At 40.8% G+C, this 24,129-nt stretch overlaps 1 protein-coding gene across 4 annotated transcripts in view; it reads right to left on the reverse strand.

Annotated features, from left to right (window-relative positions):
* Positions 1-3,204: 3,204 nt before the first annotated feature.
* LGI1 (leucine rich glioma inactivated 1) overlaps positions 3,205-24,129 on the reverse strand; it is a 42,528-nt gene continuing 21,603 nt past the window's right edge. For 3 of the 4 annotated variants that reach the window (XM_087862896.1, XM_087862894.1, XM_045809994.2), the window contains 4 exons: positions 15,112-15,183; positions 12,124-12,293; positions 11,684-11,848; positions 3,205-9,088 (listed from right to left, as the gene is read on the reverse strand). In XM_087862896.1, coding sequence (XP_087719022.1) covers positions 8,253-9,088; positions 11,684-11,848; positions 12,124-12,293; positions 15,112-15,183 — 1,243 coding nt within the window. In that variant the 3' untranslated portion in view covers positions 3,205-8,252. The remainder of the gene's footprint in view (positions 9,089-11,683; positions 11,849-12,123; positions 12,294-15,111; positions 15,184-24,129) is intronic. The other variant, XM_045809995.2, reaches the window with a different exon arrangement.

Here is a 24,129-nt window from a genome sequence, read left to right on the forward strand (position 1 = left end):
GGTGGCCACTGGATCAGAATTGGCAGCTTGACTTCACTTGGGAAAACATAATTTTGAAACAGAGGATATCAGTTTAAATATTTTAAAACAGAATGTTTGAGAGAACACCATTTAAAAACGTATATAGAAATTGTAACAGTGAATCATCATGAATAATAAACAAAGATGGGAGATTATATTTTGTCAAGTTTTGCAAAATAAGAGCTGGAAGGGCTCTTTGAAACCTTTTAGTGAAGGGATTCTAGACACTTCTAAGGCTGTGGCCTCTTCCCTGGTAACTCCAGCTCTCTAAGTTGAGATTCTCCACAGAGACCACACCTCTGGCTGATGACTTTTGTTGTTTTGTCTGTTCAGCATCCTTTCTTTCTTTTTAATAGCATTACAATTTCACTTTAGGGAAATACCCTTACTTCACTCTCATTGCAAATGGTTGTCACCCATGGGTTCTAGGGATGGGCATATGACCCATGCTTGGCCAATCAGAACCTTCTCTCCTTAGCCAGAACAATTGCTTCAGGGGTGGGCACTGGGCCAATGAGCATCAGCCCCAAACTTTTGCTAGAATTACTGGAAAAGGAGCACTGTCTTTCTATCAGGCATGGCTAAACTGGCAAGGTGTCCTGTTGGACCTGCTGATGGGTATCTCTCCACCATGAAAGGAGAGACTGACTTAGAAGTCAAAAATAGAGTCAGAGAAAAACAGATTTATGAAAATATCATCTGAGTATCTGGCCCAGATATTTCTGAAGCTATATGTATTTAAACTGGTTTAGTTGGATTTCAGCAACTTATAACCAAAAGAATCCTAACCACTCTTGTCTCCTCAGGGATCAGAACCTGGGTAGAGAAATGATTAATGATTAATTAACTTGTCTAAGTTTACAGAGTTGGTGAGTAGCCACAGTGAAATGTAAACCCAGTTCTGCCTGAGGCTAAAACACGTGTTGTTAATCATTATTTCCACTGCTTTAAAGAGAGAAATATTGTGGCCACCAATAGGATAGATCTACAGGCAAAAAGCAAGAAAACACTGGTCATGTTTCACTTCTCTTTTAGATCCCTACAGAACTTACTTTTGCCCCTTTTGTTGTTTTTGCATGCTGCCTTTTAGAAATAAACCCCAGAGGTATGTAAATCCTTTAAGACTAGGGATAACTTCTTGCTCATTTTTGATTTCTTCATACCATCTTCCATAGCACTTTGCCTATAGTAGATGTTCAAGAAATGTTTTTGATACAATTGAGCTTGTTACGTCCATTGGTGTAAATACCAATCAATAGTCCTAGGATGCTTAGAACATTCCAGGTTCTTGATTAGAGTGTCTATCTGGCAGTTTAACTAGAGTCCTGATTTTTTTTTTAAGATTTATTTATTTATTTGAGAGAGAGAGAGAGCACAAGTGGGAGGGGCAGAGAGAGAGAGGGAGGGAAAATCTCAAGCAGATTTGGTGCTAAGCACAGAGCCCGATGCAGGGCTTGATCTCACAACCCTGAGACCATGACCTGAGCCAAAACCACTGGTTGGACACTCAACCAACTGTGCCACCCAGCTACAGAAGAAGTCAGAGGCCTGAATTTTTAGTATAAATTTTGTCTTTAAGCACTTCTTAGCATGGTGCCACTGATGGATACTATCCAAAATTGAATCTTGACTTTGCTTCTTAATTGGCTGTATGACTGGACAAGTTACTTAGCTTTTCTAAGACTAAGCTTTCTCATTAGTACAACAATGCTCTTATTACAGAATCATAGAGGATGGAATGACAATACAGATAAAGCACTTAGTATGGTGCCTGGCTCATAGTAAATGCTTAATAAACGCACCTATTATTATAATGAAATTAAAATGTTAAAATATAAATTACAATATTAAATTAAAATATTAAAATTCCTAAAGTTTTTTTGTTTTGTTTTGTTTTTAGGATTGTTAAATATGTGTGGTAGACAGGGTTAAGGGAATGAAGGAGAAAGGACAGTTGTCTTGGGATCTGGCACTGTTGGGAGGACTGATTTCTGGGACACAGTTTTGCTGAGAATTATTGTTAAAAGCTTCAGCTAGGGAAGATGCTCCCCTTGGGGCCTCTCTGAGTAGAGCTGACCATGGATGTGGATCCCTCTTGGGGATAAAAATTTCAAAGGGCATAAACTTTCTGAAAGTGTTAGTATCAAGCTTCTTGCTCTTTGGGTCTCCATGGATTAATTAAATTAGTTCCCATCCTTCATTTTTGTGGATCAAGTTTTAGTTGGATTTGCTGCATGTGTTTGAATAAGGATTTACCCAGGAAATAAATTGTGTCTCTTTTATCTTCCGACCACCCCAGTTATACCTGGGAAGCAGGTGGGCTTGGCAGGTCTATTCTTTTGAGGTAACCCATGGCCAGGATTCTTTATGAGGCTGGAAATTTGCTATAGGGGAGGAGGCTGCTTCTCAGATATACAAATAGGAAGGCTGAAGCTAGCAGGCTTAAAGCTATTTCATTTCCAGCAGCTTTATGGATTTTCTACAAAGTAGGACTATTCCAGGGGATAGAGGGTGGGATGGGATAGAAGAATCATACAGTCCTGACCAGCAGGGATGTGTAACCTGGTAGGAGAGATGGATAGGTCAACAACCAACCATAACACAAGGCAGAATGAATTATAAGCCTTGCTTATGGTAGAAGCCATGTGCTGAGAAAGCTGGAGAAAGGAGAAACCACATCTAACTGGTTGGATGAAGATTAAGATGTCCAAAGGTAGAAGAGTAGGGAAAGGAAATTGTTGGTGGTTGGGGTAGTCTGGGCACAGAAGCAAGTACATGCTCAGATGAACAGGGATTGGCAAATTGTGAGCATGAAGGGAGTATGAGTGAAATGGAGGATGCTGGAGTAGAAGGAGAAGCTGGCCAGATCTTGAATTGCACCTTTAGGACTTTATAGGGCCACTTGAGGGTCTTCCTAGGCCTGTCGTGGTGCTGGATGCCCTGTGCCCTTGATAGTAATCATGTTAAAATGTGTCTACATCCCACACGAAGATCAACATGTAAGAACTGCATTGAGTGAGTTGAGCCCTCATTGACTAGCAGTATACCTACAGATGTGGTCCCAGGACCAGTGCCAGGCCAGGGGGAGTTTGGAATCAGTTCGGGATGGAATGAGTACACGACTTTAGAGGAAATATTGAGAAACTTCTATATTTGGCATTGCCACAATAACAAAGCATGTGATCATTTTTCTGGAATTCATTTTTATTCTGATTTCCAAAAATATTGGTCCACAACACAATGGAAAGACATTGGCCAAAAATACATTGGAGATTTCTTTTAATTTCCATAGTTGAAGTTTTTTTAAACATTAGAAAAATTTTTTAAAGTTGAGCAGCTCTGATCTAGTTGAAGTAATATTACTTTTTGAAGAAATTTGAGGTGAGAGATGACAGAGAAGAGAGTCTGTGAACTTGAAGATAGATCAATAGAAGTCACACAGTTTGAATAGCAAAGGAAAAGGAAATGGAAATACCTAGCACTCAGCATCATATCCACGTTGAGGTAACTATGCCTAAACATTCTTAGGTGAAGATAATCGTGTGGCAAGAGTACAAAAAGTAACTCTAACATATGCAGAACAAAGCCAAACGTGTGTGTGTGTGGTGATGGTGGGGCAGGGTTGTTATTAGGAGGCTCCAGAAGTACACCAAGGAATTCAGGGGCGGGGAGTGCCATTGGATGTAATGAGCAATGAGTGGAAAATGGACAGTCACTGGGAATCTCTCCCACTCTTCTCTCTCTCCCTCTTTCCGCCTGTGGTGGATGCTGTGTGTACTGCCCAGATCCTTCTTCAGGAATAAAAGTCTTACTTTCCCAGCTGCTGGGAGGACTCCCAGAGATAGCCTCTGCTACCCCTGATAGCCTCTAGGGATTTCTGTGGCTAAAACAGAGCCCTACCTCGGGCCATACTTTCTTCCAGCCTACATCCAGTGACTAATCACCATGAAGGTGGAAAGGTCTGGTGGGTCCCCTTGCTTCAGCGTGGGACACTTGAGAAGGAACATCTCAGTTCCCTACAGGGCTGCTTTTATTGGAACTGCATCATGGCTCAGCTGCTCTCTGCCAAATTCTCCTTTCTTCTCCTCCATTCCAAAGAGCGTCTCAAGGGTACTTCTAATAAATGTGTGTACGTTAGCCTCACAGAGTCTGGTTCTCAGGCAACCTTATGGGGCCACCAGACTTCCTTCCCTCTTCCTTTTGTTTCCTTTTCTCTCTCTTCTTCTCTCTCTCTCTTCCTCCCCCTCCCCGTCAGACTATGTAGCTTCTCACCTCCCCTTCTCTCTGACTTTCTACCTCATTCTCTTCTCACCTTTCAGAACAGCTTCCTCTGCTCTTACAGCTGCTCAGTCACTGTCCCTGTAGCTTCTGCCATTGGTTCCCACCCAGAGGCTCTTTACTGGGTTGAAGTACCCATCCTGCAGCTGCCATGGGTGTTAGTTTATAACAGCCTACATTTACAGACTTCTTTGGAGGATTGTCCTTAGCCAATGGGAACCTTCATCTCTGGAGATGTCAGAGAGGTTATGCCCCATACTCTTGGGTCAATGATTATCAGATGGGGTGTATAAATGTCCATCCTCCTTGCCTCAAGACAGGACACACTGTGTGGTACAATTCCCACCCTCGAATACCCCGTGGAGTCAGTCTGAAGCCAATTTCTCCTGAAAGAACATCTCTGTGTTCTGTGTAGCACTTTCCCCTGTCCTAGTCTCACTCCCTTACAGGTGTAGCAGGAGAGCACTCCCTCAGTAAATCCCTCTGCTTTGAGGGAACCTCATTTAAGATAGTCACTTTACAAATCTGGTGCCTGTGGCTAAGTGACCCAGCCTCTGCTGTCCTAATTCCAAATATCAAGGAGAAAGAACTCGATCAGCTTCTGGTGAGCCAAGCCCAGCTTCTGGGTTAAACACTGGATCAGGAGTTCACTCCACGTCCAATCATCTGCGGCTGGAGAGGAGTCAGAGTTATATAGTATAGGGCAGAAGAAGGGTACAGGGAGAGAGGACAAGTCTCAGGAAGGACTGGACAATTCCTGTGAAAGTGTATCCTACCATGTGTCCTCCTCCTCAGTTTTTCTTGAATTTCTGTCAGCCTTCTCCCTCCTCACCTCTTCCCCATCTATAGTCCCAGGTTCGGATTGGAGGGTGAGGGGTTGACAGGTAGTATCACGTGATGAAGACGGATCTGGATTGAGTGCCCGGAGGCCTGAATTGGAGCCACCTCCCTCGGCTTGCTTCACATCTCTGGTTCTTTGATTTCAGGTAAATTAGAGAGTCGGTTTGCTAATTTAAATAGTCAATGCTTCTGTGAAAACAGAGAAGAATCTAGGCCTTTCATCTCTGCATCTCTGAACTCAGCAGAGGGCCTGGCACAGAGTTAGAACACTGGCAACGTATTGAAAACAGGGGATATCCTTTACAAATGAAACGGCCGTGAATTACATTAAGATAATAACTGTAAAACATGACCTGGAAGCGCGCAATATTCTGTGTGTGGAGCCGGCACACTTGATGAGTGCGAATTTGTGTCAGGTCGGTGGTAAGTACCTTGCGTGCTATTCTGATCACTGTTGCAGTGTAACAAATCACCCCAAAACTTAGATGCTTAAATTGACCATTTTAGGATGCTCACAGATTCCGTGGGTCAGGAATTTGGACCATGTACCATGGGGATGGCTTGTCTCTGCTCGGTAACATCCAGGGCCTCGGTGGGGAAGATTTGACAGCTCGGTGCTGGAATCACCTGGAATCATCTTCACTCACAGGACTGGTGCTTGATGTGGCTGTTAGATGGGGCCTCAGCTCGGGCTGTCGACCAAAGCCTGGGCTTCCTCAGAATGATGGCCTCAGCCTCGTGGGACCTTGTGGGTGGCTGTTGAGGGTTCCAAAAGCAGTTGTCCCGGTTCACAAGGTAGAAGTTTCATTGTTTTTATGATCTAGGCTCAAAAGTCAAACTGCATCATTTCCACCACATTCTATTGATTACATGCCTGCCCAGATTTAAGGATAATGGAATTAGGTACCACCTCTTGATGGGGTGGGGGCAAGGTTCTCATAGAGCACGTAGGATGGGAAATATTGTGGCCAGATTCGGAAAATTCAATCCACCAAGTGCACATTATCTCATTTAATCCTTCCACTATCCTTGGAGTAGGCATTATTGTCCCTTTGCAGATAAAGAAACTGAGGCTCAGGGGCGCCTGGATGGCACAGCGGTTAAGCGTCTGCCTTCGGCTCAGGGAGTGATCCCGGCATTAAGGGATCAAGCCCCACATCAGGCTCCTCTGCTATGAGCCTGCTTCTTCCTCTCCCACTCCCCCTGCTTGTGTTCCCTCTCTCGCTGGCTGTCTCTATCTCTGTCGAATAAATAAATAAAATCTTTAAAAAAAATAAAAAAAAGAAACTGAGGCTCAGAGAACTTAAGTAACTTGCCTGTGGACAAAGCCAGTATGTGGCAAGGCTGGATTTAAACCCAGTCTCTACAAAGCAGGTGTTCTTCAACAGCATATATCCTGCTTATAGAAAAAAGGGAACTGAAAAAATAAGAAATTCAAAGGCCAGTTCTCCCTGCGTGCAAGATCGGGAGTGGGTAAGACTTCTTGTCCTCCGTAACTCTAATGTCAGTTAATATCTTCCCACGGGGTAAAGGAATCTGGTTTCTATGCATAACTTCCCGAGGCATTGCTTCTTGGAGACTGTGTAACTACTGTGTGTACCTTTGGTGCCTCAAGTTTGCCAGATATGTGCTGGCAGTGGGGTTGCTGTCTGCCCTCTTACCCCTACCCATTCATTTGGCAAAGGAGTGTGGAGGAAGCTCTGATTCACACAGAACCAGTTCATGCCAGGAACGTCTTCTCTGCAGTGATCCCTTCTTGAAACCATATCTCCCCTTTAAGCTCAAACAAGGAGCACTTCCTCCAGGAACTCATTTTTGATACTCCCAGGATCTTTATAATCAGAATGTTCAGATGATGATGATTGGCACTTATGACTTACTCTGTAGGTTTCTGTGTCCTAACCCTCCAATTAGTCTAAGGCCCCAGATGGCAAGGGCCATGCCCTATTCCTCTGCAATTCTCCTCCCCAAAACCACAGGAACAATACCCCATTCTTAATAGGTACTCAATGAATAGGACTGATTAGACCAAAGGGACTTATGAAGTTTATTATTATATTATAATAGAAGGACACACATGAGTCTTCAAAAGCAGTTTTTGAGAGCCTAGCCTACCATAGGCACTGTGCTAGGTGCTAACAAACCATGTGATCCAGGAGTAGGAATTTAGAAAATAAAATATGAGCCTCCTGGGCACTCAGCAGCATGTCAGTAACATCCAAACTGATTTCTAGAAGTGAAGCATCTTTGATCAGATAAAGAGGCCTACATATTGGGTGAATTTGAGGCAAGTACTGTAAAGTTACAATCTCAATCAGCTCTCAGATGATTATAGGGTCACTTAGAAAGTCCCTAAATAGGGTTTTTAAAATTCAAAATCTTGACTTTCACTTCTTCTGTGAGTTTTTTTAATAATTTTTTTAGCTAGAGCTATCAAATAAGAAAAGGATGGGTCTTACTATTCTTTATTTCAATTCAGTCTTCTTGTAATAAGCAAATTTCTCTTCCCTGCTTTAAATTTGTCACCATTTCACCACAAAATGTTCTTAAAAGCCATGACCTTTGGAAACACCCTTGAATGTTACAAATCAGCTGAGAAACCTGTTCATAAATCTTGAGTAATGAATATCAATGTTTCGTGTTCACTCCTTATTCACGTCATAAGCTCTTGATCTAAACACAACCATATTGTATAAAACTATTTCCTCAACGTGCCATCACCCAGAATAAAACAACTGTAAATAATTACCTTTGGGATATGAAAGAAAATGTAAACATTTTATTTGGCAGTTGTTTCTGAACACATGAATAAATAAATGGAAAAGTACATATTAATATTTCTTTTTGGAGTAACAGATACCATTAAACGCTTATTTACACATCTTCACTGCAAAGAACAGTCACACGATTCAATTTTGTCATAAAAAAGGTCACTTCCCACACCACTGGACTGGACAGTTAAGGATGGAGATACTGGTAGTGCTTGGTTCTAGCAGTCTCAATGTTTGAAAGGCATTCATTTGCAAGTGTGATAAGAAGAGTCATCATGCATTGAGTTCATCCGGATCATGTATTGTAGAAAGTTTCTGATGGCAGTCACAGAATTTGGTGTGTCATGCGCTTAAGTCAACTATGACATGTTTGTAAATCTGTGTATTTCCCTTAAAACTGGAAGCAAAAAGAAAATTACGCTTATTAATGGACACATGCGTGAATGATCTTGGTGCCTGAACATTTAATTCCTGAAATTTCACAAATTTGGCTTTCTCTGCATCCCAGTTATACACTTGCGTAAAGGAATAATCACTTCCAAGAATTGCATATTGGTAGTTATTTATCTGAAGAGGCTGGAACACCATGGATCCTCGTGATGGCATCCTCTGAATATCCTGAAATGAGGAACCTCCCCATTTCATTACTTTGGAATCACCAATGAATCTTGTCAAGCAAATGTACACGTCACCTTTCACTGAGAAGTGCTTAACGGCATATACATCCTCCATGTTAGGGATGTCAGTTTGGTTAATGAATAATTGTGTTGCTTTGTTCCACTGATAAATTACAGGACGCTGAGAACTACTAGACAGTATTAAATGAGGCGTTCTGAGTGTCTGAGGTGTTCTGGCTATTTCTAGATATTCCACATCAGTGTCCCTGTACCACGCATGTAAGGATTGATGGGAGTAGAATCCATTTCCATTCCACTTATAAATGGTAGTAAAACCAGCTTTTGAACTGTCAGCAACAACAAAATACCAGTTGTTTTCAATCTTGAATGTTTCAATGTCATTGGGTTTTCGGATTTTGAGAATTTCAATATCCTGGATTTTTATAAATTTATTTGCAAAACTGTCTCGCTTATAGATGTGAGAGCCGCCAAACAGCTGGGCCACAATAACATAGAGCTGAGTTTCAATGACTATAGGCTTGCACACTACAGTGGACGTGCCTGGGAAAAGACAAATGAGAGATTAGTTGGATGGCCATCCTCTTCTGCAGCATGTAAACATGCAGCCTGAGGCCATACAACTTCCACAAAATTAGCCTGGAATAAGAGATTTCCTTGGTTGAATAGGCAAGGCCAATCTCCAAGGCCCAATGGCAGCAGGATCCTGAAGTTCTGTGCCTTTGTGCCTCACAAGGCCTTGTTACCAACAACTGAGTTGTCAAGTCACATCCAACCTGTGCTAGACATTCAGGACACACGGCCTGAGTTTTCTCCACTCACTTCTTGCAGAAAGAAAGCATTGCTTTCCCTGACACATCATGAGTTAATTATAATAATTCTAGTGAAAGCTGCCATTTACTGAGCACCAACTATGTGCTTTGCCAAATCATCTCATTAAAAATTCCCAAAAATCTTAAGAGTGAATATTATTATCCTCCCTTTTGCAGATGAGCAGACTGAACTCAGAGAGGTTCAGTGCTGCTAGGAGAAGGTAGAGTTGGGATTCAAACCGAGGTCTACCAGCATCTCTATGCTTTTAATCCAGCCTGCGGGGAGGTGAGCTATTCCAGGGCTTCTGACTTGGGCTAGAATCCCACAAGTTTCTAGAACCACCCTACAAAGTCTTGAGCAGTGATCTGGGTAGCCCATAATTCTACCTGTAATTGGTTTGTTCCTAGTATGAATGGCTTCTTACTCTAAAAATAACGTGATTTTCCCCGAGGAAAGGAAAGAGATGCCACTTGACATTTTTCTGAAGCTTTAGATCACTGGTGGCAAGAGAGAAGACAAGGAAGAGAAATCCTTGAGAAAAATGAAAGACGAGTACGGTCACAGGTGATACTCTTGAAAGTTATTTTGAGAAATCTCAGAGAACAATATGGATCAGTGTCCTTGCTCGGTATCCTTTTGGTAAGAGTTTGACATTTATCAGGAAGTATAAATATCATTTATCAGTAAATATCAACTAGAGGGAACTTGGCTCTAGGAAATCCAAAGCGAGCAGGGCAAATCTGGGCCCCAAGCCTTTTCTAACTTTAGGAGCTCCAAGGCAGTAAGTTCTGCACCAACTCTTTCTACTAATTGGTGAGATTATTCTATTTGTGACCCTTTTCAGGACTCAACGGATTATGTGACTTTGGGAAAAATCACTTAACTTCTCTGGAATTCAGTGTTCTGTTCTGTACAATGAGGGTTTGGCCTAGACCAGGGATGCCCACTAGGTTTCAACCATGTATCAATATTGATCAACTGATTGATTGGAACACTGCCTGGAAAGCTGTGTTGAGAAGGATTCTGTAGTCCTGTCTGCACTCTAGAAGCAAGAGCACTGTGATTGATTAGTGATGTCTTTATGGGGGTAAGGCAGGTCATAGTGACTGCATATTTGGCATGTATTTGTCATCTTGATGAGATGATGTCTTCTGAACGTCTGCATATATGTGATTCATTTCTCTTTCAAGTGTTCATCTTAAGATTCATCTAGAGTAACTGATGGACTATACACAGGTAAGAAGAACCTGATCTAAACTGCACAAAGCTGCTGCAGTCCATTGGAAAATTGAGGGGGCTTTGGGAGAAAGGGAAGCATGACCTTCCTCCTTGAGAAAGAAGGTGGTTTCTGGGAAGACCTCAGTTTGGAGAAGATCCCTTCATCTGGGCACCCTAGTCTCAAGCAAGTCCCAGACCTGTCTCGATCCTGTAAGCAATGGGGCTGGGGGCCACCAACACAATCTAATTATGACCCTTCCCACCCAAGAAGTGTAATCTCTTACAGGGAGGTTTGAATGTTCTCAGGAACAGCTTTAAAGGTATTAGAAGCTAAAGCTGATGGAAATATTTTAAAGGGAGCCCTATATCCTAACTTATTTAAAAACTATAAAGTTGTTGAAATGAGAACAAATTTAAGAGGTCACCTAACTAAAGGTTTTCATGAAAGAAAAGTAGTTTCCAGGTCAAAGTAAATGCACAAAACACTGGAAAGAGGCTTCCTTACCACTAGACTTCTCAAGGCCTCTAATGCTTATGATTACGAATCTCCAAGAGGGAGATATGGTTCACAGATTAATTGGACCAAAAACCCTTTTTGCCATAAGGAGTGCATTAACATTTTGCCGGAGTCTCGTTTGTGCAACAGAGCTTGAGACTCATTGATCTAAAATAACATCTTTATTTTATAGTTAAGAAAAAGGGAAGGACCAGTGAGGGTGAGTGACTAACCCAGCTAGTTTGTGGCAGAACCTGGATTAAAACTCATGATTTCTAGTCCAATACATTTCTTTCGAAGAAAAATAGTCCACCTTTTATTTGGCATTTAAAATGCTAGGTTCTATGCTAAGTTTCTGGAATATGTGATCACATTATCTTATGATTATATAATCTTACAACAACCCCGTGAGTTAGGTATTATTATTCCCACTTACAAGTCAGGAAATCAAGATTTAGGGAACAATCCCCAGTCACTTAGTAAATGGTACAGTTGGGAATTAAAGGATTCTAAGCCTGCCCAAGCATCCCCCTATACCAGTTGTCTTTTTCTGTTGCCCTTGGTCCAACCCACTTATCTTTCAATTCAAAATATGATCAGGCTTTTCATACCTGTAATGTTGTCATAATTTCGGAAGGTCTTTTCTACGTGGTCCCATTCAAGGAAAATGCACTTTCCGGTAAAAGGCTGAGCAATGACTACATACTCATCGTTCATATAAGAAAAAGTATCTATGGACAGTGATTGATAAGGCAGGTCTTGAGACTTTGCAAATTCTGCAAAAACAGGAAATGATGATGAATGACCGTGTGCTAATGCCTCGTTCCTTGGCTAGATCTCAAATGTCCTTAAGAGATACATTTATTTAAGAGAAATAGTAAAACGATAATTTTACTTTGCTTTAAAACCCACAAAGTTTTAATGCTTTATCATATTAAAAAAAATAAATTTGGTCAGTTTTTAAAGACATAAAAAATATCAATTCCTGCACACACACAAAATGTAGCCCTTATTTTAACTTTATGAGGTGGAATGACTTGGAATACATTACCTGTAATGATGCAATCAAAATCCTTGGGGGAGAGGCTATTGATTTTGCGCTTCTTGTATTCTGGGGGGCCTTCGCAGTAGATGTCTTCAACAGTTGCATTGGTGTGGCCCAGCCATTCCACCAGCCACTTCAGTTTACAGTCACAATTAAATGAATTCCCTCTCAGGTCCCTGAAAGACAAACTTCAGTTGATTTTGCTGTATGAGGGTCCTATCTACACAGGTATGACCTCTACTTCAGCAATACACAGAATGCCTTACCTGGCTTTACATCATGCCCCATAATCTACCTTGAACCTGACTGACAATTCACTTTGAGGTCAGAGAGTTCCTACAGTGCACCCTTGAATGCCATCCAGTCAATAGAACCTTAAGTTATTCCCTCTTGGATCAAGGCTGCTCTGTCTAGAGCTGTTCTGTCCATAGAAATATAGTGTGAACTACATATGTAATTTAAAATTTTCTAGGGGCACCTGGGTGGCTCAGTCTGTCAAACGTCTGCCTTCAGCTCAGGTCATGATCTCAGGGTCCTGGGATCCAGTCCCATGTTGGGCTCCCTGCTCAGTGGGGAGTCAGCTTCTCCCTCTCCCTCTGCTCCCACTCATTCTCTCTCTCTCTCTCAAATAAATAAATAAAATCTTTAAAATTTTTTTCCTAAATTTTCTATATTTCTAGAAAAAGTAACAAGAAAGAGGTGAAATTAATTTTAATAATATATTTGATTTAAAATAATTTATTTTATTATTTATTTTAAAATAATATATCTTATTTAATATCTCACACAAATATTATCATTTGGCTGTGTAGCCAACAAACATTATTAATGAGGTATTTTACATTTTTAAAAAATATTAAGTCTTTGGAGTCTAGTGTGTATTTTACACTTAGAGCATAACTCAATTTGGATGCTAAATTTTCATCAGAAGTATGTGATCTGTATTTAGATTTCATAAAATTTATAGTTGGAAAAAAATAGTTTCACACAACCAAGTTGTTCCAAACATAATTAAGTTTTGCAATAACTGAACTGAGAATCAGTTTTTCAATTTCAATTTAGTTTTCTATTTAATTTTTTAATAAAAATTAAGTTAAAATTTAAAGCTTTGTTCCTTAGTTACACTAAGAACACTGCTTGGTGACCATATGTGTGGCTACCATATTGGACAGTGCAAGTCTAGAGGATAGAATATAGTTCTTATTATATCATATTTAATTAAATCAGGTGAGCTATTTGCTTTTGGTCTTCCTCACAGATATAATTCATCCTGATCTTATTCCATGGTCTACAAATTCAATTTTAATAGGAAATGACTTCGACACAGCAGAGTTAACTCAGACATCCAGCAGCTCATGTCTGTAATAAACTATACGGCATGGATCGTTTAAATTTCCACATATGATCCCAACTCACCAAGTTTTCTGTTTATTTGCATTGCTTCTGTTCAGAAATTCCAGCTCCTTCCTAAAACCCTTCTTGATCACACAGAATTCCCAAGATAGGTATTGCCTCGTCCTCACACACAGCACAAGAATGATTTTTAAATTCTTCAGCATTTAAATCTTTTTTGGGGTACATTCAAGAAAACCAAGAAATCCACTAAAAGACAAGTTGGCAAGGATCCTTGTACTCCTTAGATAATTCTTGATTTGGGCATATCGGAGTAGGCCTAAGAGGCAAAACCCATTATGGGATTTCCACAGAGACTGAGCCAATTTCAAGTGGGGTTTGTTGTTGTTGTTGTTTTGTTTTTTGCTCATGTGTGGTACTGGCTGACACAAGGATGGGCCAAAGGATGATGCCCAAATAAACTGTATCCCCAAGTCGGCCATGGTATATAATTTAACTTCCAAGACATTCCCAGGACTGACTTCATCTCCCAAGAATATTCTGACCCTAAGTAATGAGTGTCAACTTTTCTGGGTGATTGTAAACCAGAACGACTAACTGTGGTTTATCCGAGACTCTCTTGGAACTGTCCTGCTTCTGGCACTTTCTTGGAAATAAACCATCATTCAGGAATTGGGGTAATAGGCGCTGAGCAGAGGGGCTGGGGAAATACCACAAGGAACAAAGAAAGTTTTTCATTAGCTTATTGATTTGAAGTTAAATACTAGGTTTAGGAGAAAATACTTGACTCAGATCTTTTGTTATTGGAGAAAAGTTGTTTTGAATATATATTCTATAGCAAAGTACCTGATTTGATAAGATAACTTTTGTTTTCATATATCCTTTCATTTGTTCCTGTATCTACCTCATGACCATTTAAATACCCTTCTAATGTCTGAAAGGCATTTAATGAAGCTAAATTGCTTTTGAGAGAGTTAGGCATATATTACTTGCTTTGCTTACAGCAAAATATACAAATTCCTTACAAAGATCTTTCACTCTGAGGCTTAAAAGTCAAAGTTTGAAAGCTCTTTTGTTTGAAAAAGGGTCAAAAATAATTAAGTTCATTCCCTTCCTGGGGCTTAAGCCAAATTCCTGGGGATTAAGCCTAGAGTTGTTGTTCAGTCTAAGGAGAGAAAAGGCAAACTTGCCTCCCTTCCCCCACTTCCTGCTCCATTTCTCTGTTGACTGACCAACCCATGGGTGTAACCTTTCATCTGTACTCGGTCAGTTTCCCAGACTCCTTTATGTTTTTCCTTTGTAGCCCCATTTCCTGGACCTCATGAGAAAAAAGGCATCTTGAAATTTCACTCTGGGCCTCCTCTTCCTACCCCCTCAAAGTCCCTTATCAACACTCTCTATAGGACAGACACTTCGCCCCAAGGAATGCCTGGGCACTATATGTTCAGAATTTCCAGTGGGAAATACCATAGAAGACTCAAACATTAGTTCAAGTAAATTTAAAATTTAAGTCAATTTAAAATTTAAATTGTAAAATTCTAATTTAATTTTAAAGCCAGTTACAAATTCTGAACATCAATACTAGGCTTCTTTGTTAACTACTGCAAATTAATTAATGAGTGATTTCTTAGGTCCTCTTACACATTTGTTAAAGAATCCAGGCCTTTGAAAATATCTTTTGGGAGTGTCTGGAGATTGTTGTTTGCGAGGCTCCTGGGGAAAAAAAAAAAAGAGTGATGTAAACTATAATCATAAACTAAATAGATGCATTTTATGATAAAACTTAATTATGAATCTGTTTTATTCTTTCCCGACTACACTAAATTACTTGCCATACCTTTTTTATTTCTTCTTCTAAGATACTACTCAGATTCCCGCTATCGTATTTTCAATTCTTGGTCTCTTTGCTTCAGCGCTCACTCAGTATTTACGGCACTTTATGTATCATGGCCAAAAAGAAACTAACAAACAACCTCCAGAATACCAGCAACAAAATGATATTGGGCATCGATCTTTCTCTGTAGAATGGAATATGATATTTAGTTTAGGGGATATGTCCCAAATGATGGCTAACTAAATGGGTGAGAGTGCCATTTCCTCTCACACTCATGCTGCCCCTTCTCCTCCCTCTCTCCTTCTCACTTGCTCCAGACAGTGGCCAAACCCCCGACTGATAGTGCCAATAGCTCTAGAGTTTGGGGACCTGTCTAACCTATTCCCCTGCCAGCACATCCTTTCTTCTTTCCAAAGTATATACTCCTTTAAATTTTTTTCTTTTCTTTTAGTTCCATTCATTTGACCTCAGAGAACAACTTTCTCACAAATATCCATCCATCCATCCATCCACCCATTCATCCTCTTTAATCATCTCTTTTTCTTTTCTTCCAGTTCTTCTCTTATTGTCACAGGAACTGTTTTCTCATTCTCTTTCTCTTTGTTCTTTCATGAATCACTTTAGTGATTCTAATCAAAGCTAATGACTAAGGAATTGTCCTGATGGTATCAAGAAAAGAGAAATGTGTCCATATTGCAGAAGTGTGGATATAACAAGGAGAAGAAAGGGATGTAGGTGCTGATAATTTTCTATTTTTAACCAGCATTGTGTGTGTGTGTGTGTGTGTGTGTGTACATATCTGCTATATACTTTTCTTATGAATTTTTTTCCACAAAAAATTAAAAACTAAACTGAAACAAAAAGAGCTTATGTTGTTGGCCTCCAAAGTCCTTGAAAATTCTCTCAAATTCCATTTAAAAGACTCTCAGAACTCTTTTGTCTTCTACCTGCTCTAATTAATATATTTCTCAAGTGCAAAAATTCAAGACTTTTAAAACCTATTTTTAAGTTAATTATGTTGTTTTCCTGAGTTTTAGAAGTTACAACTAGGTTGGAAAACTCTTTTCAATGAACCTTGGAACATAAGAATGGGAACTGAATCAGAATGTTCCAGTCTCAATGACGGTCCATTATGTAAAGAAGGGCACAGCTTTGGAGCCATTCTGAGCTTGGTTTGAATTCTGACTCCACTATTTCCCGGCTGTGTGACTTTAATTCTGAATCTTCTTCAGGACTCAATTTTTTCATTTTTAGGGGGAGGTAATACCTCATGTCACAAGATAGTTAGAAAAGTAAATGAGTTAAATCCGGATGGTACCTGGCATCTGGTCTATTCTTGATAAAGGGCAGCAGGGAGGAGAGGGAGAGGAAAAGAAAGAGAAGGGCTTTCCTAAGAAACAACATTTAGGAAACTAGCCATATGAAAGAACCACTATGACTGTAGTGGTATTAGGATTAATAAAATGTTGCTAAAGAAGACTTTTCAAGAGAATATCTCTATAATTCACCTTTCTGCCTAGTGGTTGAAAGAAGAGACTTCCTGGTGTCTTGGTCTAGTCCTGAGTCACTCCCAGGTTATGTGTCTCAATTTATTTTCTGGAAATATGTATCTTAAAGTTCTCATGCAAATTTCTAAGTGGATGGAACAAACTACAGCTGGTTGCAGGGCACAAGGTTAGAGGAGGCTGGGTCATAGGACAGAGGGTGTGAAATGAAAAAACAGTCAAGTCCTGAATTACTACTGCCGCCAGGGTTGCCCAGGAAGAGGCATCATGTTTGCATTGCTGCCCAAAGCAGTTCTTTTATTATTGTTCTTTTTTCCAAGGCAGTTCTTTTAGACAATGAACAAATCTGGGAGTTCCACTTCCTGGCCAAAGGATAGAGCTCTAGGCCTCATATACCCAAGGTGAAGGCCAACCATAGAAGCAGCTATTAAGACACAGACTTGGAGCTACAAGGCTTTTGGGGTAGAAAGACATCATTTTTCCATGACAAGATGGAGGACTTTTAAGTCAATAGAGTTGGGGGATGGGGCCATGGAGGCAGGCCGACCTTCTTGGGCTGTAAAATGAGGCTTTATGCCTTTCGAGGACTTCTTGTAACAGGGAGGCTGTCACTTTGGGGACCAGCAGGTGGGGGAGGCAGAACAGCATGAGGAGTGCCAGAGGCAGAAATGGTGGATGGATTTACCGCACTCAGTGTGACTTGTTTCCCTGTTCCATTGCCAAAATTCAGTGAAACACTGACTCACAGTGGGCTGTTTCTGAAAAAGATAGAATGGAGCTTCATTGCCTAGGTTTGGTGAAGAGTAGGCATGAGAAGTCTGCCTGGACTCATAAATGAGGCAGAAACCAGAGGAAGTAAGACCCAGGAAGGAGAGGTAGGTTGGAGGTAGGCTTCCGAGGCCCAGGAAGTGGAGTTCAGACAGCTTCCCTAAAGTCTCTGGGAGGTCTCAGTGACAGGGTTTACATTTGCATAAGAAGAAAGCAGGCAGCAGGGACTGGAGCAGAGAATGTCTTAGGAAAACAATGCTGATAAAGCCTGAGAATTATTCTGCAAAACAAATGTAACAGGGCCCTGATACAAAGCCAGCCTTCCAGTGCGGGCTGATGGGTCCACAGTGAAGGATGCATAGGGCACGTAAGAGACCAGCAGAATCTGCAAAGTTAAGAAGAGAACGATGAAATGCCTCCACACATTAATTAGCTGGCCAGTTAAGAGTATTTACCAATTTACCACGTGAAGAGAGTTGGAATCATTTTGAGACCCACTGCACAATTGGGGAAAGATACTTAATCTAGCATTATCGATAGTAGAAAAGAATTGGAAACAGTCTACATATCTATTAACAAGGGATTGTGTAAGTAAATGATGGTATATGCTTAACATGGAATACTTTGCAGGAGATTTTAAAACATGAGGTAGATCTTTATGATTTGATGCGAAATGATGCCCAAAAGAAAAAAAAGGAAATTGGAGAATAGGATGTAGAGTGTAATCCCACTTGGGGAAGGAGGATACGAGCCTAACAATGCATAAGGAAAGGTCTGGAAGGAGGTATAATTTTTTTACATTTGGAATCTTTTACTTTTGCTATATAAACGTCTGGATTGTGGGAGTTTTTATCATCCAGCATGTATTGTTATTTTAAATTCAGAAGAAACAAAGAATAAAGTTGAAGTTTTAAAAAGATCCCATTGCTTAGTATTTGTGAATGGAATGGTTCTGTCCAGTGAAGATTTAGTGATTCTAAATCAATTATTTTACTGCATTCATTTCACTGTTCCGAAGTTATCGGGCTGGAGTGTGAGTAACTGTCAGGGTCAGCGGGTGTCTGAGTGGTCAGATGATGTCAGCTCTTGCATGAGATCGCTTTCAGGATAGAGCTCCCATTTTTCTCACAAGATTCCCACGTGGCTTTCGGGCCCTCATCGTCTGGAAAATTTAGGACTGTAGTCAGTCCAGATTTGGATCCATCCCTCTGGGTTCCTTGCACCAGCTGAAACTCAGCTTTGAGGAGGGCGTGGAGCTTCAAAACCCATCATGGGCATCTGGGAGCTTAAGGGAAATTCTCTGGGGGGTGGGGTGGGAGCACTCTTGAGGGCTCTGTGCCAGGGCTGCCAGGAAGAAAAAGTAGCAAGTTCCTGATGCTCCCTGAAGCCTGCTCAGCATTTGGTCCTTAGGTGAAAAGGGTGAAGATCTGGTGCCTATTAGGTTAAACAGCTAGAGATATTGAGACAGCATTTCATGGGTGTTTAGGCTTGATGTTAGGATCATTTGATTCTTCAAATTCCATCTCTGCATTGAGTCTTGCTACTGGAGAGCAAAATAGAAAACCTAATTCATTCAATTTTCTCAGTTTCTCCTTTCCCTCCATTGTCCCCCCAGCTTCACAGAGTAACAGCTTCATATTATTAGTCCCCTTTCCCTAATAGATGCTCTGGTTGAAATACGTTCTGTGTCTTTTGTAAAACTGGTTGTCATTCTCATTGCCGGCATCATTGGGTACAGTGTGGTGGTTTGGGGGGCCGGCTTTGTCTCAAGCGGACAAGGGCTTCAACTCTCAGGAGTGTGCCTTTTGCCAATTTAATTTAACCTGTTGGTTTCTGTCTCTCCATCTGCAAAACTGAGTAAAGAATACCAATTTCATTTATTGTGAAAATTAACACACACACAACTACTAATATTTTTTATATACATACTTTTGAAATGGATTCCAGGGAAAATTTCAGCATCTGCAGGTGAATATTTAAGCCTTACGTCAGATTATCAGGACTACAAAACTAATCGGTTTCTTTGTTGTTGTCAAAACCAGTGATATTTAATACCTAAGCACTTTTAAATGCTCAATTCAGGGGGCTGAGATCATCTATTCTCTGCCCTCTGAGTAGGCAGAACTCTATGCCTTGGTATTTTTAAGTGTCCCATCTTTTACTGAAATATATATATCAGTAATATATATATCAGTAACGTGTGTATATATATGTATATATATATATATATATTAGTGATATATATGTCACTGGCATATATATTTTTTGATATATATACACACATATATATACACATGCATACGTATATATGTAATAATACTTATTATTTCTTCAAGAAAATTTGGAAACTGAAAAAATTATTTTTTTAAAGGATGAAATAATCATCCTGGCAGAGGTCATCACTATTAAGATTTTGTCATATTTTCTTTCAGTCATACTACAGAGTTCATCTCATGAGGGATATTTATGTGGAAAGCAAGTGATTCCAGAGAGACATGCTATTGGTCCTGAAGGTCTAGAGACCTTCTTCTCTCCTCTTTTTCTTTCTGGTCCAGAGTGAGATGGCTTGAAAGAGTGTGAGCCTGAATTGGTGTGGGGGACCTCCTTCCTCTTCGAAAGTCGCTAGGTGGGCAAGGGTCAAATCAGTGCTGGATTTTAAAACTAAATACAAGTATTATTAGGAAGAAGAGGAAGACAAATTAGAAGGCTGATGGAGAGAGAGGCAAGGAGTTGGTTGTGGCCACCAGAGTTGTCAGGAAAAGACGTTCTGCGTGGTATGACTGAAGAAAATCCTGGTGACTGTCCAAGCCGACCCCTTGCCTGTCCATCCTCTCCAGGGCTCCTTGGATTGGGCAGCAGAGAGGGGTGGAAATGACATGGTCCAGTAATGGCATATCTGGGTTTTCTTTTCTACAAAATGAATAATCACTTGGTCAGAATTATCTGCAAGTTCTATTCTAGCTCTTAAATCACATCTTTATACTTTTTACCATGAAAGACTGTGGCTTCATCTTTAATAATTAGGAAATGACATGAGGAGAGGCAACCTTTTAAGCCACGTAGTTTAGAGTTAATGAGTTTGACCACAGATTTTTATAGGGAATAGGAATGCACTGGAATGTCTGAGGGGGGAATGAATAGAACTGATCAGGAGGAGTGAAGATGAGGTGATGAAAGTTTTGAGGACACGTTTCACCCATGTTAATTTTTTCTAGGTTGATTCTGTAGTGAGTACGGAAAGGATGCTCTTCTTACCACTATATTCCTAGTGCCTGGCACAAAGTAAGCCTTCAGGATATACTTTGAAAGGAATGAATGAATGGGGCAGGCTGGAGTAGAGGAGAGAAAGGGCAGCAATCTAGACAAAGAAAAGAGTAGAGAATGCTTCTCTTAGGCCCCTTGTACCTAGATACTGGGTTAGGAAGAAAGTGCAAATCCTGTGAACTGCCCTATGCCACCCACCCCCACATCACAGGGACCTGCTGCTCACAATGTGCCCTCCCTCCTCATCACCTCTCCATGGCAATCATTCCAAAGCAATGTGGAGGCTCTTTAAAGGGTGCCTTTAACTAAGCACTGTTCCTACTCCTGATTCAGAGCCTGCCTAAGAAACATTCTTTAAGACACCAGGGAACTGCCCAACTGAATATCTAGTTGCCTTGAAACTAACTGAGTAGGGTCAAGCATTCGCAATGGCAGACAGTCTGTCCTTCCCAACAGAGGGGGTGACCATTCCCTCCACTCTGGTGTCTTCCTGGTTTACCTGAGAAAACCTCTGATGATGACTATGGAACCTACTAGAAAGTCTCCTCTCTGAGGCAGACCAGACTGGCTCCAACAGCACGTTTGTTTCAGTGCCGCTGGGCTCTGCGGCTAAGAAAGCAGCGCCCACAGCCATCTGGGGTGCTCCCAGCCTCCCTGCAGTGCAGACTCTCAGCTTGAGTCGGTGTCTCACTGAATTCACGGTGCTTCAAGTGCAGTTATTTTAATTTCATACAAAATGTTTAAAGGGAATAAAAACACTGCAGCATTTGGAATCCTGATCCAGGACCAATAGAGGTTAGGCAGGGAGTTTTAGTTCATTCCTCCCTAATGGTATTTCCTGCCTATCAGGCTTTGTTCTAAGCACTTTGCATAGATTAACTCATTCGATCTTAAAACAACCTTAGAGCTCGGTATTCCTAAGCACCTTCTTATCTCCTGTCCCTGTTTTTACAGATTGTTATCACTCCCATTTTACACAAACGAAATCTAAGGCACAGTGAAGCTAAGTGACCTCCTGATATCCACAGCTTTTCAGGCTTTGAACCCCAGCAGTCTAGTGGCAGAGGCACTGTCAGCCACTACCATGCACTGCCTCTTTACATGTATGTCATCGTGAAGTCTGAAATGAAGACATCCTGCCTGCCTGACTGGGGACACACAGGCACCCTGAGTTTGGGGACTGCTATAGACATCTTTTGTACCCCCAGTGCTGAGCAACCAGCAGGTGCTCCACAACACGTATAGATTGATGACAATTTTCCCCAAATATTTTTATACATGCGTGCCAACAGTCCTGCCTATACCAGGCCTTAGTCACAGTGACACATATGTGATACAAAGAAAATCATTACCAAAAAGGCTTATGGGTGTTAACAGAAACTAATACATAATGTTTAGAGATTTTTGTCATCATTGGCCATAAACTATTTTTAATGCATTTTCACCTGATTTCAAAAGTAATACACAGCAGAAAAATTCAAACCTTGTTGAAATATATAAACTATTCAAACATTAAGGTTAAATACATATAACATTGGGACAGTAATTCAAAATAAAGTAATAAATAGAGGGTCCCAGGATTTGACTGGCATTTTAAGGACTGGAATGTAAGGAATTCTCCCTTTTCTGAAAGCTTGCTTGAGGGGGAGGGGGTATATATAGTAACTTTTAAGTTGTCTATAAATCTCTCTTTAGAAGTTAAGTTTCCTGAGATAGATATATAAGAAAGTGAGATAAGTTTGTTGTTTCCTTAGAAACTAACTGTATCTGTGGAAATGCTCAGGTAGGCCCCTTGAGGCAGCGTCAGTGTTAGGCCAGAGTGGGAACCAGTTGGATCTGAAGCTATAGGTCTCATTTCAACTATTTGTGCTTGGAGACTAAGAGTGAGGCTAGGGCCCTGTCTTCAGAATCTTCTCCTTCTTCCCCAGTCATTTTACTCCTCAGACCATGTCCTGTGGAAGGATCCAGGAAGCTCAATCTAAGCTTTCTGGTCTTGCTATAAGTGACATGGTGGAGGTGGCATGAGACATCTCATTCAAAACCCCAGGAAACTTCTGCCTTTACCACTACTGGCTGGGGGAGCAGCTTAAATGCAGGGTGCACTTCCACGTTCTCATCTCTCAACAGGGGCAGTGCTACACCCTCTTCTGTAAAGTCACCAGGAGACTACAATGAGGTCAAGAATCTGAAAGAGCTTTGTAAACTCTTCCACAGGTATATGCAATTTAGAGGGTCTGGTGAGAACTCCTCACTGATCCCAGTGTTTGCCTTCGATAGGGAAGAGTTGGTCTGAGGTAGAGGAAAGTGTGCTTTAAAGCCTAAAATCTTAAAAAGGAAACTAATGGCTCAAACAAATGTCAGATTTATTTATAGGTGGTAAATAATGGAAAATTAACTTGATGTACTGAGCAGTCAGAGGGACATTTGGGTTTCAAATTCTCCCTACCCATCTCTCCTGGAAAGAAAGAAAGAAAAGAAAGGAGAAAAGAAAAAAGGGAAGAAGGAAGGAAGGGAGGACATCTTGAAGAACAGCATAATAACTTGGGGACAGAGGCACTCAGTAAGAAAATATTTGTTTGTCTAATTCCTCTTGCCAGACTGAGCTCCTCCAGGTTGGAACTGGATCTTATTCATCTTTTGTGGCACTTCCTAGAGACTATTTAGGATGAACCATATGGCATTGCATTTTTGTAGATCAAGAACAGTCTAATATTGGCAATGCCAAATGAGTCAAACTAAGTGTTAGATAAATTTTCAAGAGACCTAAGGGTCATGTTCACTCAGTCAACTTTACCCTGTTCCCTCATAATATCTCCTTCCCATCTCTAGCACCTGGTCGGAGAGGTTGGACTTTCCTTTCACTGTCTGACCCTTAAGATTCCTGCTTCTCTCCTTGAAGACTGACTTTGGTCTTCCCTTGAGCTTGAACATGTCTGGATACTAAGTACATGTTATACCAGTCTCCCCTTCTTATAAGAGGCCTCGTTAAGACCCAAATTTCAATTCCCATTTCATTTAATGGAACTAACAGGCTCTAGTCAAACAAAATAGATGTTCTTCATTAGGGTGCTGTATAGACTTTTTTCTTTCTCCCTTTGCTCTCCATCTCTCCCCTCTTTCCTTCTGTTTTCTCTTTCCCTTCTTTCCTCCCTTCTTGTCTCTCCCTTCATTAACCCTTCCATCCATTCTTTTCCCCTCCCTTCCATTCATCCATCCTTCCTTCCTCCTTTCCTTCCAGGTAGGGTACTCCTTTAGACTGGAGAAAATATACACTTGAGTGAGCCAATA

Source organism: Ursus americanus, chromosome 6 (genome assembly GCF_024610735.1).
Source record: "Ursus americanus isolate L20-20 chromosome 6, mUrsAme1.1.p, whole genome shotgun sequence".
NCBI classification, from domain to species: Eukaryota; Metazoa; Chordata; class Mammalia; order Carnivora; family Ursidae; genus Ursus; species Ursus americanus.